Source organism: Bubalus kerabau, chromosome 1 (genome assembly GCF_029407905.1).
Source record: "Bubalus kerabau isolate K-KA32 ecotype Philippines breed swamp buffalo chromosome 1, PCC_UOA_SB_1v2, whole genome shotgun sequence".
Lineage (NCBI taxonomy): Eukaryota > Metazoa > Chordata > Mammalia > Artiodactyla > Bovidae > Bubalus > Bubalus kerabau.
Window position 1 is genome coordinate 176,617,780 of NC_073624.1, and position 14,516 is coordinate 176,632,295.

The window sequence follows — 14,516 nt, forward strand, 5'->3', positions numbered from 1 at the left end:
GCTTTTTCCATGATCCAGCGGACGTTGGCAATTTGATCTCTAGTTCCTCTGCCTTTTCTAAAATCAGCTTGAACATCAGGAAGCTCATGGTTCATATATTGCTGAAGCCTGGCTTGGAGAATTTTGAGCATTACTTTCTTTCATTAGTGTCTTATAATTTTCTGTTTTCAGTTCTTTTGTCTCCTTAGGTAAGTTTACTCCTAGATATTTAATTCTTTTTGTTGCAATGGTGAATGGGATTGATTCAATTTCTCTTTCTGATGTTTCATTGTTAGTATACAGAAATGCGAGTGATTTCTGTGAATTGATTTTGTATCCTGCAACTTGCTAAATTAACTGATTAGCTCTAGTAATTTTCTGATACTATCTTTAGGGTTTTCTATGTACAGTATCATATCATCTGCAAACAGTGAAAACTTTGCTTCTTTTCCGATCTGGATTTCTTTTATTTCTTTTTCTTTTCTGATTGCCGTAGCCAGGACTTCCAGAACTATGTTGAATAACAGTGGTGAAAGTGAACGACCTTGTCTTTTTCCTGACCTTAGGGGGAATGCTTTCAGTTTTTCACCATTGAGAAAAATATTTGCTGTAGGCTTATCATATATGGCCTTTACTATGTTGAGGTAGGTTCCTTCTATGCCCATTTTTTTGAAGACTTTTAATCATAAATGGGAGCTGAATATTGTCAAAGGCTTTTTCTGCATATATTGAGTTGATCATATAGTTTTTATCTTTCAATTTGTTAATATGGTGTATTATATTGATTGATTTGCATATATTGAAGAATCGTTGCATTCCTAGAATAAACCCACGTTGATCATGGTGTATGCGCTTTTGATGTGTTGCTGAATTCTGCTTGCTAAAATTTTGTTGAGAATTTTGGCATCTATGTTCATTAGTGATATTGGCCTGTAGTTTTCATTTTTGTCATTGTTGTCTTTGTCTGGTTTTGGTATCAGGATGATGGTGGCCTCATAGAATGAGTTTGGAAATGTTCCTTCCTCTGCAATTTTTGAAAGAGTTTTAGAAGGATAGACATTAGGTCTTCTCTAAATGTTTGATAGAATTCTCCAGTGAAGCCATCTGGTCCTTGGCTTTTTTTGGGTGGGGGGAAGATTTTTGATCACAGCTTCAATTTCAGTGCTTGTAATTGGGTTGTTCATAATTTCTATTTCTTCCTGGTTCATTCTTGGAAGATTGAACTTTTCTAAGAATCTGTCCATTTCCTACAGGTTATCCATTTTATTGCCATACAGTTTTTCATAATAATCTCTTATAATCCTTGTATCTGCATTGTCTGTTGTAACCTTCATTTCTAATTTTGTTGACTTGATTCTTCTTTTTTTCTTGATGAGTCTGGCTAAAGGTTTGTCAATTTTGTTTATCTTCTCAAAGAATCAGCTTTTAGTTTCATTAATCTTTACTATTGTTTCTTTCATTTCTTTTTCATTTATTTCTGCTCAGATCTTTATAATCTCTTTCCTTCTACTAATTGGGGGGGGGGGAGGGGATGTTGTTCTTCTTTTTCCAGTTGTTTTAGGTATAAAGTTAGTTTGTCTACTCGATGTTTTTCTTGTTTCATGAGGCAGGATTGTATTGCTATAAACTTCCCTCTTAGAACTGCCTTTGCTGCATCCCACAGATTTTGAGTTATTGTGTTTTTGTTGTCATTTGTTTCTAGAAATGTTTTGATTCCCTTTTGATTTCTTCAGTAACCTGTTGGGTATTTAGAAACGTGTTGTTTAACCTCCATGTGTTTGTGTTTTTTACAGTTTTTTTTCTTGTAACTGATAGCGTTGTGGTCGGAGAAGATGCTTGATATAATTTCAATTTTCTTAAATTTACTGAAGTTTGATTTGTGACCCAAGATGTGGTCTATCCTGGAGAATGTTCCATGTGCACTTGAGAAGAAGGTGTACTTTTCTGCATTTGGATGGAATGTCCTAAAGATATCAATGAGATCCATCTCATCTAATGTATCATTTAAGATTTGTGTTTCCTTGTTAATTTTCTGTTTTGATGATTGGTGTGAGTGGGGTGTTAAAGTCTCCTACTATTATTCTGTTACTGTCAATTTCTCCTTTTATGTCTGTTAGTGTTTGTCTTATGTATTGAGATGCTCCTATTAATTATTAAATACATTTTTGAAGCTGTATTTATTTAAAGCTGGCTTATTGGTTGCAAGTCACTGTTCATTGCCCTATATAGATGATAATATTTAATTCTCAGGACCATCCTAAGAGGTGACTACCTTATCATTAAATACATTTTAATGATGGGAAACTGAATCTAAGAGATTACATGTGATTTAACCAAAGCCACTTTGTTTCATCACTTAACCACTGCACAGCCCTATCTGCAATTCTAAGCATCTGTGTTTTTTTTTTTTCTCTCTCTCTTTAGATTGCAAGGTATCACCTATCTCTTTGCCCATCAGCCGTTGCCATAGAGCTGAGTCTTGGGGGCCACTCCTAAGGACTAGTAGCCATAGAAAGGAAGAGTTTATTTGTAGAGAAGGGGATCCTGGGAGAAAGGGAGCAGATCAGGAAGCTCATTGGAGTAGCATTTCTGCTAAGCACCTCCTTCTAGAAAAAATGCTTCACTGAGGTCCCGCTTTCTTGGTCACATTGATAACCCAGATGATAGTCAAAGTTGGGGGACCATTGAACAATTCCTCTACCAATGCCTCTCTCTCTGTTCCCAGGCTCATTTAGCAAAACTTGAAATTATAATATCATCTCAACTATTCTTTAAGGAGTATATCTATGTGCCAAGCACCATTCTAAGCCCTTCACAGACATTGTCTTACTTCAGTCTCATAACTGTCTTAGAAGGTAGGTGCTTTTTATTGTTAAAGATTAGGCTCAAAGAGGGCTTTCCTTGTGGTTCAGCCGGTAAAGAATCTGCTTGCAATGCAGGAGACCTGGGTTCAATCCCTGGGTTGGGAAGATCCCCTGAAGAAGGGAAAGGCTACCCACTCCAGTATTCTGACCTGGAGAATTGGACTGTACTGTACAGAATGGACTGTATAGTCCATGGAGTCACAAAAAGTCGGACACAACTGAGCGACTTTCAGGCTCAAAGAAGGGAAGTGACCTGCCTAAGGCCATATAGCAATGTGCTGTGCTGTGCTTAGTCTCTCAGTCATGTTCGACTCTTTGCGACCCCATGGACTATAGCCTGCCAGGCTCCTCTGTCCATGGGATTTTCCAGGCAAGAATGCTGGAGTAGGTTACCATGCCCTCCTGCAGGGGATCTTCCCGACCCAGGGATCGAATCTGCATCTCTTACATCTCCTGCATTGGCAGGCAGGTTCTTTACCACTAGTGCCACCTGGGATTGGGGGACCCACAAAACCCATTGTGTGAAAATGACGTGTGATGCTTTGGGTGGAGAGCCACGGAAATCAGAGAAGACCTATAGGGGAAGGTCTAACTTGTGTGATCTTGGACGAATCATGCAACAATTTTGAGCCTCAATTTCCCTGGTGGCTCAGACAGTAAAGAATCTGCCTGCAGTGCAGAAGACCTGGGTTCGATCCCTGTGTTGGGGACCCACTGAGCAAGTAACACATTCCCTTCTGCCAAGTGGAGTAGATGTGAATTTATCTGCTCTGATATCCAATTGTGAGACTGTAATAAAATAATGTATTGGAAGGGTAATGTGAAGCATGCAGTATATTATGCAAAGGAGGATGTTCTGGTATCCTCAGTCTGACTGAAATTTTTTCCACTTCTTCCCACTTTGTGGTAACATGCAATGTTCTTACTGCTCAAGTTATAGAGAAAGACCGAATTCAAGTTTAGGGTAATGACATACAGTTTGCTATTCAACTTATACATGAATAAACAAAATTTTTTTAACACTGGCTAATTTTAATATTACTCATACATCTTAATTACATTTATTGTTGTATAAAACTGCATCACTATTAAAGAGTGTCCAAGTATTATAAATTGCTATTTTGAATGCATAAATTTCTAATGCTATAAATGTATCAAGGGACTTTTTTGCATTAAAAAAACCAGTTTAATACATGTATTACTTATAGAAAGGAACACAACTCTTAACTGAAAATTTGGTGAATATTGACCACTATATATAGTCCAGAAGCAGCATGTCTCTTCCTAGTCAGAATTCCTTTCCAAGAGTAGTCACTATCACTTCTAACACCTTTTAACACCTAGGTCATTTTACATGTTTCTAAACTTGATATAAAAGGAATCATGCTATATTCTCTTCTGTGTCTGACTTCCTTCATCCAGTGTTATTTATGCCAGTATGTTGATGTGTGTGGTCACAGTTATCAGTGGTTTATCTTTTTCATTATAGTGTCATGTTCTATTGTATGAAAATAACAGGTGTTAGAAATGTATGTTTTTTCTCTTTTTGATTTATTATGAATGAAGTCCTGTGGTTGTTCTTTGCATGTCTTTTGGTGGGCATAATCATTCACTACTTTTGGAATATATTCAGGTATATACACAGGAAAATAGCCGGAATAACATTTTCCTGAAGTTGTTTTACCAGTTTACACCAGCAATGTAAAAGCTTCTCTAGCTGCCAGGTTTAACACTTGCTATCATTATTTATTTTAATTTCCATCATTTTGATCGAGATGTAGTTGCATTTCATTAGGCCTTAATTTGTGTTTCCTTAATGACTAATGATGTTGATCTCCTCTTCATGTATCTACTGGCCATTTTTATGTCCTCTTTTGTGAAGTGTCTGTTAGGCTTTTGCCCAATATTAAACTTGTTTGCTTTTTCTTATTGATTTATGTAATTTAGATACAAATGCTTGCACAATTTGGGACTTGAATTTTTATTCCCTTAATGCTGTCTTTGTCATCAAAGGTTCTTAATTTTAATGAAGTAGATTTTCTCATTTTCACCCGCTAGAAGTTAATGTATTTTGTTTCCTGTTTAAGAACCCCCTACTTTCTCTGAGTGATGAACACATTCTGCTGTGCTTTTTTCTAGAAGCTTGATTACTTTAGCTTTCACATTTGGTCTTCATTAGTTTCCAATTAATTTTTATATATTCAAGGTACACCATTTTTTTCATATAGATAGCCACTTGTTTGGACCTAGGATCATGTATTTAAAAGATCAACTCCTTTCCTCTTGCCTCCAGTGAATTCTAATATATCAGGTGGCTGTATATATGTGGGTTTGTTTCTGGATTCTTGGTCCTTTGTTCAGATTGTCATTTTTCATAAAAAAAAAAGTCGACTAGTATTCTGATGAGAATTGCATGCACTCTAAAGATCAATTAGAGAAAGTTTGGCCTCTTGGCAATGTTGAATCTTCCAAACCATTTATCATTTCATAAAAATTAATTATTCTTTGTATACCACTTTAGTTGCATCCCACAAGTTTTTGATACATTTGTATTTCATTATTATATACCTTAAAATAGTTATTTACTTTTTTATTATTAATTTGTTTATTTTAATTGGAGGCTAATTACTTTACAATATTGTAGTGGTTCTTGCCATACACTGACATGAATCAGCCATGGGTGTATATGTGTTCCCCATCCTGAACCCCTCTCCCACCTCATGCACCATCCCATCCCTCAGGGTCATCCCAGTGTACCAGCCCTGAGCACCCTGTCTCATGCATCGAACCTGGACTGGCAATCTAGTTCACATATGGTAATATACATGTTTCAATGACATTCTCTCAAATCATCCCATCCTTGCCTTCTCCCACAGAGTCCAAAAGTCTGTTCTTTACATCTGTGTCTTTTTTGCTGTCTTGCATATAGGGTCATCGTTACCATCTTTCTAAATTCCATATATATACTGTATTGGTGTTTTTCTTTCTGACTCACTTCACTCTGTATAATAGGCTCCAGTTTCATCCACCTCATTAGAACTGATTCAAATGCATTCTTTTTAATAGTTGAGTAATATTCAATTGTGTATATGTACCACTGCTTTCTTATCCATTCATCTGTTGATGGACATCTAAGTTGCTTCCATGCCCTAGCTATTGTGAACTGTGCTGCGATGAACATTGGGGGTACACGTGTCTCTTTCAATTCTGGTTTCCTTGGTGTGTATGCTCAGCAGTGGGATTGCTGGGTCATATGGCAGTTCTATTTCCAGTTTTTTAAGGAATCTCCACACTGTTCTCCATAGTGGCTGTACTAGTTTGCATTCCCACCAACAATATAAGAGGGTTCCCTTTTCTCCACATCCTCTCCAGCATTAAGAGTCTCAAGCTCTACCGACTGAGCTAACTGGGCTGATGTTAAGGGACTTTTTAAATTGAGATATAATTGACATATAATAGTGTGTAAGTTTAGAATATATACATGCATACATTTGTATATTGCAATATGATTACCACTGCAGTGCTAGCTAACGCTTCTGTCATGTCACATAGTTATCATATCTTTTTGGAGAGTGACAATGAAGACAAAGTCTCTTAGTAACTTTGAGCTTGATAATACAATATTATTGTCTATACCCACAATGCTCATTATTGACCCACAAGATCTTGTTGATCTTCTGGTTGATCAACTGGTTGCAAATTTGTGCCGTTAAACAACATTGTCCCAGTTCTCCCACCCCTCAGCCCCTGACAGCCACCATTCAACTCTCTATTTTTATGAGTACCTTTTTACAATTCCACTTATAAGGGATATCATACAGTATTTGTCATTCTCTTGAATACACATATTTTCAACAAATTATAAATACTATGAAGTATGCCAAGTCGCTTCAGTTGTATCTTGCCAGGCTCCTCTGTCCATGGGGATTCTCCAGGGACTTTCCAACACAGCAGGTGATTTCTCACTGAGGGACTTCTTTCCCTCACCTAACAAGAGACTTCTTTGTCTCTCTGCAGCTGCTCAAGATTCACACTTGAAACTTGGAGATGTTCTGAACTTTTTTGAGTTTGCTTATTACAGGTTATGCAGTGCTGAAATTTAGTGTACTTAGCACTCCTCTGCTGTACTCTGACTTAGTCTTATGTAGCCTCATAAAATTTGAGTTGTAGCTACATGATGCCACCTGAAAAGTGAAAGTTGCTCACTCGTGTCTGACTCTTTGCGACCCCATGGACTATACAGTATCATGGAATTCTCCAGGCCAGAATACTGGAGTGGGTAGCCTTTCCCTTCTCCAGGGGATCTTCTCAACCCAGGGATTGAACCCAGGTATTCTGCATGCAGGAGGATTCTTTAACAGCTGAGCCACAAAGGAAGCCCTGTTGCCACCTAGTAGAAAGTAAAGGCATGGCCTCGTCCATTTCTCTTTACAATGTGGGTTTATGGTGATGGGAGTAATTAGTCTATCCTGTTTTCTGGCAGGAGAAAAACAGATTTTGGGTTTAATGCTACCTGGCCAAATGTCCTGCAACAGATAGGAAATCAATGAATCTGACTTCATGCATGTTATTGTTTCATACATCTTTCCATCCTGAATACATTCAGGGCCTGTTGAACCATTTTGCAAACATTTTTATGTTGCTGATAAGGGTCCTTGTAAACCATAAAGCATCAGACAGATGTTGGTTATTACATGCTTGCAGGGTGTCACCTCTGATGGTAGCATCTGATAACCCAATTTAGCTATTTCCAAGGAATTCTTCCCAGATAATCATATTTTTTCAGGGTACAGCTTGCTGAGGAAGGTCTTCTTCATGGCGATCTTCAGCTCCTTGTTCCTGAGACTGAAGATGATGGGGCTCAGGAAGGGAGTGAGGACCGTGTAGGTGATGCCCATCAGCGTGTCTCCTTCCAGAGACTGGGGACCCTTGGGCTTGAGGTAGATGACAGAGGCAAAGCCGTAGTGCACGACTACCACGGTGAGGTGGGACACGCATGTGGAGAAGGCTTTGTGCCGGCCCTCGGCTGAGGGGATCCTCAAGATGGCGGCCACGATGAAGGCGTAAGACAAGAGGATGAGGAGACCACAGCCCAGCAGGGCAGTGATACACACCAGGCCCACGCCCTTGGCCACCACTTGCACTTCAGTTCCACAGGCCAACTTCAATAGTGGGGGCACATGACAAGCAAAATGGTGGACTTCATTGGGTCCACAAAAGATGAGTTGGAAAACGGCAGATGTCACCAGCAACCCCATGACTGAGCCTCCAGCCCAGGACCAGGCCACCAGGCAGGTGCAGCCTCGGGGGCTCATGAGCACGTTGTAGCGCAGGGGGTGGCAGATGGCCACGTAGCGGTCGTAGCCCATGACGGTGAGCAGGAAGGAGTGGGTGAAGCCAAACGTGAAGGAGAAGAACATCTGGCTGGCACAGGCCGTGAAAGAGATGGAGTGGTCGGTGGAGAGCAGGTCGGCCAGCATGCGCGGGATGATGGTGAAGGTGTAGAGGATCTCCGAGATGGAGAGGGCACACAGGAAGAGGTACATGGGGGTGTGGAGGCTGTGCTCCCTCCAGATGGTGGCCATGATGAGCAGGTTCCCCAGCAACGTGAACAGGTACATCAGCAGGAACAGCAGGAAGAACATCAGCTGAAGGTGGGGGAAGGTGGAGAAGCCGATGAGGATGAATTCAGTCACTGCTGAGAAGTTGGCTCCTTGCATGGGGGCTGTTCCTGAAGTGAGGTGTGACATGGAGAGGTCAGCTACTGGATGGAGGGAGGTCATTAGCTTCCATCATTCCTGACTCTGTCCAAGGGGCTGCTCCTGACAAATGACAAATGACAAATGACACTGGCTGAGTTCCTACTCTACGCCTCCTATGATGTAATCCTCTTATCAATGTAGTAGGGGAGATGTTTTTATCAACGATTCTGATCACTTGAAGCATAAGCACTGAAAATATTTGGTTCAGAGAAGCTAAGCATCTTGTTCAAGGTAAAGCTGTCAAAATGGCAGAGTAAAGACTTGAACCCATGGCTGACTGTCTCCAAAGACAATACCCCTCTCTCCCTCTGGTTACTTCCAAAAAATATAATGTTCCTTCACTAGAGTTTGCATCCATTGTCCAACTCCTCCCTTCTGATAAATCTTGTTCTTCTCAAAGTTTCAGATACCAGAAGACCTACCCATCCCATGTCTACAAGACTCTGGACCAGTGTGCATCTCTAAACATTCATCAATCAGATTCTTCCTCTGGAGTTATCCATGCAAGGAATCTGAAGTAAAAGACTGTGTAGGAATAATGTTCTTGTTGTTTTCCAGATCCCATGAGGTACATCTGGACCTACTGAGACAATGCAACATAGCCATCAAGGAAAGCAATGAGAGAGTCTGGGAGTTTGAGTCCCTGCTCTGCCCACTGTGTAAACTTGAGCAAGTTACATCACCTCTTTGTACCTCCATTTCTCTCTACCTGCCTCTAAGATTCTCTGTGGGAACTAAATGTGTTATTCTTGGGCTATGACCTGGGAAACAGTAGGTACTACCTATGGTAATTAACTCAGTAAACAAATGTATATGGTCTATGCTCAGTAAATAACCTACCTGGTGACTCAGTAAAGAATTCACCTGCAAGGTAGGAGACACAGGTTCAATCCCTGCATCAGGAAGATCCTCTGAAGAAGGAAATGGCAAGCCACTCCAAGATTCTTGCTTGGAAAATGCCCTGGACAGAGGAACCTAGTGGGCTATAGTTCACAGGCTCACAAAGAGTTGGACATAACAGCACACATGCACAGGGACAGTGTATTCAGTAAATAACTTCAATTTAATGAGATTTCAATGTGCCTTTATAACTATTTTTGAGTGATTTTTTAAAAGGCATTTTCAAGTTTAAATTGCAGTAAACCACTAATCTGCTTTCTGTTTCTATAGATTTGCCTGTGCCTGACATTTTAAATAATGGAATCATATACTATGTGACCTTTGAGGTCTGTTTTTTTTTTTCACTCAGCATGATGTTTTTGAGGTTCATCCGCTTGTAGCATTGTCATAACTTCATTCCTTTTTATGGTCAAACAATATTTCTTTATGGACATCACATTTTGTTTATTCAATCACCTTGTTGATGGACACGTCAGTTGTTTCCACTTTTCCCCTCTTGTGAATAGTGCTGCTATGAACGTTCATGTGGGCATTTAAAGCACAGGAGTGGTTTCCAGGAGCTGGAGGAAGGGGAGAAGAGGCAGGACTCCTAATGGGTATAGGGGTTCCTTTGGGTGTGCTGAGAAGGTTCTGGAACTAGACAGACAGTGCTCATACATCATGAATGTACTTCATGCCACTGAACTGTATGCTGTAATGTGTCTAAAATGGTAAATTGTACATTACATGTATTTTACCATGACACATGAAAAATGGGGGGAGGTGATACACCCTCTTAAGTGGGCTCAGGTCCTAGATCAAACTCTGGCAGGTTAATAATGAGGACACGAAGGGGAACCAGACACTTTGGGGACTGGAGGTTTCATTCCCCAACATCATTGGTCTCCAGAGTTTTTTGGCCTACCTCCTTTGGAGTCAATTGTATTTCTCTGTCTCCTCTGAGTCAGCACCTGCCTGGAGGTCCCCAGAAGCCCCACTTGGCTCTGATACCCTGAGATCCTAGAGGGGCAAATCAAAGTGGATGACTTGGAAACAAGAGGTTCCAAGAAGAGGTAGAATGGGTGAGATCCGGATCAAGTGGGCTCTGCTTACAAGCTGCCAGGTTTTCAAATGTCTAGTGCAAGTTTTCTCAGTATTTTATGACAAATTATTCTTTGTTATGAGATGGAGGCCATTCTGTGAACTATATGGTGTTTAGCAGCATCCCTAGCCTCTACTATCTGAATGCCAGTAATCTATGCTCAGTAGTAACTACCAAAAGTGTCATTATTAGATATTGCCAATGTGAGCTTCACTGCTGGCTCAAACAGTAAAGAATCTGCCTGCAATTCAGAAGACCTGGGCTCTATTCCTGGGTCAGGAAGACCCCCTGGAGAAGGGAATGGCAACACACTCCAGTATTCTTGCCTGAAGAATTCCATGGACACAGAAGCCTGGTGGGCTACAGTCTATGGGGTCTCAAAGAGTCAGACATGACTGAGAGACTTTCACTTTCAATGTCCCCATTGGAGGGGGCAAAATCACCCCCAGTTGAAAACCAATGATCTAGAGAGTACAATTGTATTTAACTTAGCTGCTCCTTCTACCCAGATCTTGGTTTCTCCAACCAAGAACTGTTGTTCTTTTGCATCAATGTTACCTACTCTGTGCAGTCTTTCTGGACATCTCTTTCCAAAACAGATTTAGTCACTCATTCCTGTGTGCTTTCCAAACAACTACCCTGAGTGAGTTTAAAAGTCCTCACTTCTAACTTCATCATGATTTACATTATAATGTACCATGTTGGATACACAACTATCTCTGGCATTGGATTTTGAACTCTTGATGAGAATAGTTGCCCTTAATTAGATGTGGTTCCTGTGGTCATTCAATTCTTATTAAATCTGTTCCTCAATATTGTGAGATCCCTGCTATGATCCCTGTTTTACAGAAGTGGCAACTGCATCCATAGAGGACACATCACTTGTCCAAGAGACCATGGCTCCTGAGTGGGGGAGCCAGGATCTGAATCTGTATCTGAATGACCCCAAAGCCTATCTTTTCCTAACCTCTCTGTTACATTCACCATTTACTGGTGGCTGTTAGTGAATGTCAGAGCCACTTTCAGGACCAGAGAAATGTCAGCTTCACCATACCAGGCTATTCACACATTCCCCCTCCATATTAATCAGATCACAAAAATCATACACATAAAAAAGGAAGATAGGAACTATGGGAAGACTAGAGCTCACCATGTCCTGGGAATGTGGCCCAGGGCTGCATATACACCTTCTCAGATGACGGGGATGCAGAACTCCGCTAAGCTTAGTACCTTTTCATTCTGGGAAAAGGCAAAACTGTGGAGACAGTAAAAAGATTGGTGCTTGTCAAGGACTCAGCAGAAGAGAAGAAGAGACAAATAGATGGAACTCAAGGGAGTTTTTAAGGTGGTGAAACAGTTCTGTATAGTTCAGTTCAGTTCAGTTGCTCAGTCGTGTCCAGCTGTTTGCGACCCCATGAATTGCAGCACACCAGGCCTCCCTGTCCATCACCAACTTCCGGAGTTTACCCAAACTCATCTCCATTAAGTCAGTGATGCCATCCAACCATCTCATCCTCTGTCGTTCCCTTCTCCTCCTGCCCTCAATCTTTCCCAGCATCAGGGTCTTTTCAAATGAGTCAGCTCTTCGCATGAGGTGGCCAAAGTATTGGAGTTTCAGCTTCAGCATCAGTCCTTCCAATGAACACCCAGGACTAATCTCCTTTAGGATGGACTGGTTGGATTTCCTTGCAGTCCAAGGGACCCTCAAGAGTCTTCTCCAACACCACAGTTCAAAAGCATCAATTCTTTGGTGCTCAGCTTTCTTCACAGTCCAACTCTCACATCCATACATGACCACTAGAAAAACCATAGCCTTCACTAGACGGACCTTTGTTGACAATGTCTCTGCTTTTTAATATGCTGTCTAGGTTGGTCATAACTTTCCTTCCAAGGAGTTAGCGTCTTTTAATTTCATGACTGCAGTCACCATCTGCAGTGATTTTGGAGCTCCCCAAAATAAAGTCAGCCACTGTTTCCACTGTTTATAGATACTATATATTGCATACATGATACAGGGCATTTGTCAAAGCTCATAGGCTGTACAGCACCAACAGTGAACTCTAATGTAAACTGTGAGCTTTGGTTATAATAATATGTCAATATTGATTCAGTAACTGTAACACAGTTACTCACTAATGCAGGATGTTAATAACAGGGGAAGCTGAGTGCAGGGAGAGAGAGGGTATGTGGAAGTCCTCTGCACTATCTGCTCATGCGTGCCTGCTCAGTTGCTTCAATTGTGTCCAACTCTGTGATTCCCATGGACTGTAGCCAGGTTACTCTGTCCATGGGGATTCTCCAGGCAAGAATACTGGAGTGGGTTGCCATGCCCTCCTCCAGGGGATCTTTCCAACCCAGGGACTGAGCCCACAAGGCCTGTTTTTCCTGCATTGCAGGTGGATTCTTTACCCACTGAGCCATCTGGGAAGCTCACTGTCTGCTCAGTTTTCTATAAACATAAAACTGCTCTAAGAGGTAGAGACTCCTGATTTTTTTTTTTTTAAGTAAAATAAGAAGCCTTAGAACCACAATGGGTGTAGGTTCAGGATTGCAAAGAGGTGGACTGAAGGCCCCAGTCAGTGACCAACCAGGAGAACAACTAGTGGCTTCTCTGCAGTTAAACTGAACAGCCCCAGAGAAGGAGTGTGACCTGGCTCTGTGGCACTTGGATGAACTCATAGAGGGGCCAGTCCCCACCCAGAACTTAGGGGTCAAACCTGCCTATGGTCAAATCCTATCTACACATATCATGGCAGCAGGGTTTTCCAACTTTAGCATCAGGGACTTTCAGTTCAGTCACTCAGTCGTGTCTGACTCTTTGCAACCCCATGGACTGCAGCACGCCAGGCCTACCTGTCCATCACAGCTCCCAGAGTTTACTCAAACTCATCTCCATTGAGCCACTGATGCCATCCAGCCATCTCATCCTCTGTCATCCCCTTCTCCTCCTGCCCTCAATCTTTCCTAGCATCAGGGTCTTTTCCAGTGAAACAGGGACTTTAGGAGCTGATAATTTTTTTGTGGTTAGAGGTTGCCCTGTGCATTATAAGATATTGAGCAGCATCTCTGTCCCTCTCTATATGCCAGTAGCATCTCCCAGTTGTGACAATCAGAAGTATCCTCACACATTGTCAAGTGTCCGCTGGGGAGGTAACGGCCTCTGGTGGAGAACTACAGGTTAGATGTGTTGTCTCCATCTTGCCTTACCTGTCTGCCCCCATCCTCTCTCTTCTCATGAAGCTGTTTATGTTCTTCTCTCTTCATCCTCCTTCCCACCTGAACTACCTGCTGCCTCCCTATTTTCATCCTTGACTCCTTACCACCAATGCACCTGTCCACCCTGGTGTCTCCCTGATACTTAACACCTTTGGTGAGGGGGTGACTGGAGCCTCTCCATCCTTAATCTTCTTGACTGGCTCTTTTCTCTGCCTCTCCCCAATCCTTTTACCACTGTATTGGCCAGGACAGTGAGGGGAGTTAGGTTAAAAGTCAGACAGGTGCTCTGTGTAACAAAGTGGTAGCTCTTCTCTCTCTGCATCCCAGTTTTCTTACCCATCCTACAAAGTAATCATCACATCCATTACCTTGAAGGTGGGAAGGGTAGAGCCCTACCTACTGCCCCAACTCATAGACTCAACTTTCATAGGAAGTTTTTTAAACACGAAGGGTCTCCTTGTCTGTGACAGTTGCTGGTTCCCCAGGTCTCTCCTGATCAAGTGCAAGGGAGGGAAGGTGACTCACTTGGGACTCCAGGCTCTGCAACTGCTTCTGCCTCACTCCAGCTGGAGGCTCTGGCTTGATGTTCTCCAGCAGGTAAGGGCTGGATGAGTGAGGGCTGCATGGCAAGGAACCTGCCACTATGAGTAGACTGGTGGTGGGGGGTTGGGGGGGCTACCTGAGCCTCACCTCCATTATTTATGCTGCCTCAGC

General features: G+C 41.8%; 1 protein-coding gene across 1 annotated transcript; it reads right to left on the reverse strand.

Moving 5' to 3' along the window:
* Positions 1 to 7,615: 7,615 nt before the first annotated feature.
* LOC129641935 (olfactory receptor 10H1) lies at positions 7,616 to 8,563 on the reverse strand. Its single transcript, XM_055566510.1, has one exon. The coding sequence runs from the start codon at positions 8,561 to 8,563 to the stop codon at positions 7,616 to 7,618; it is 948 nt and encodes a 315-aa protein (XP_055422485.1).
* Between the last annotated feature and the right edge of the window lie 5,953 nt (positions 8,564 to 14,516).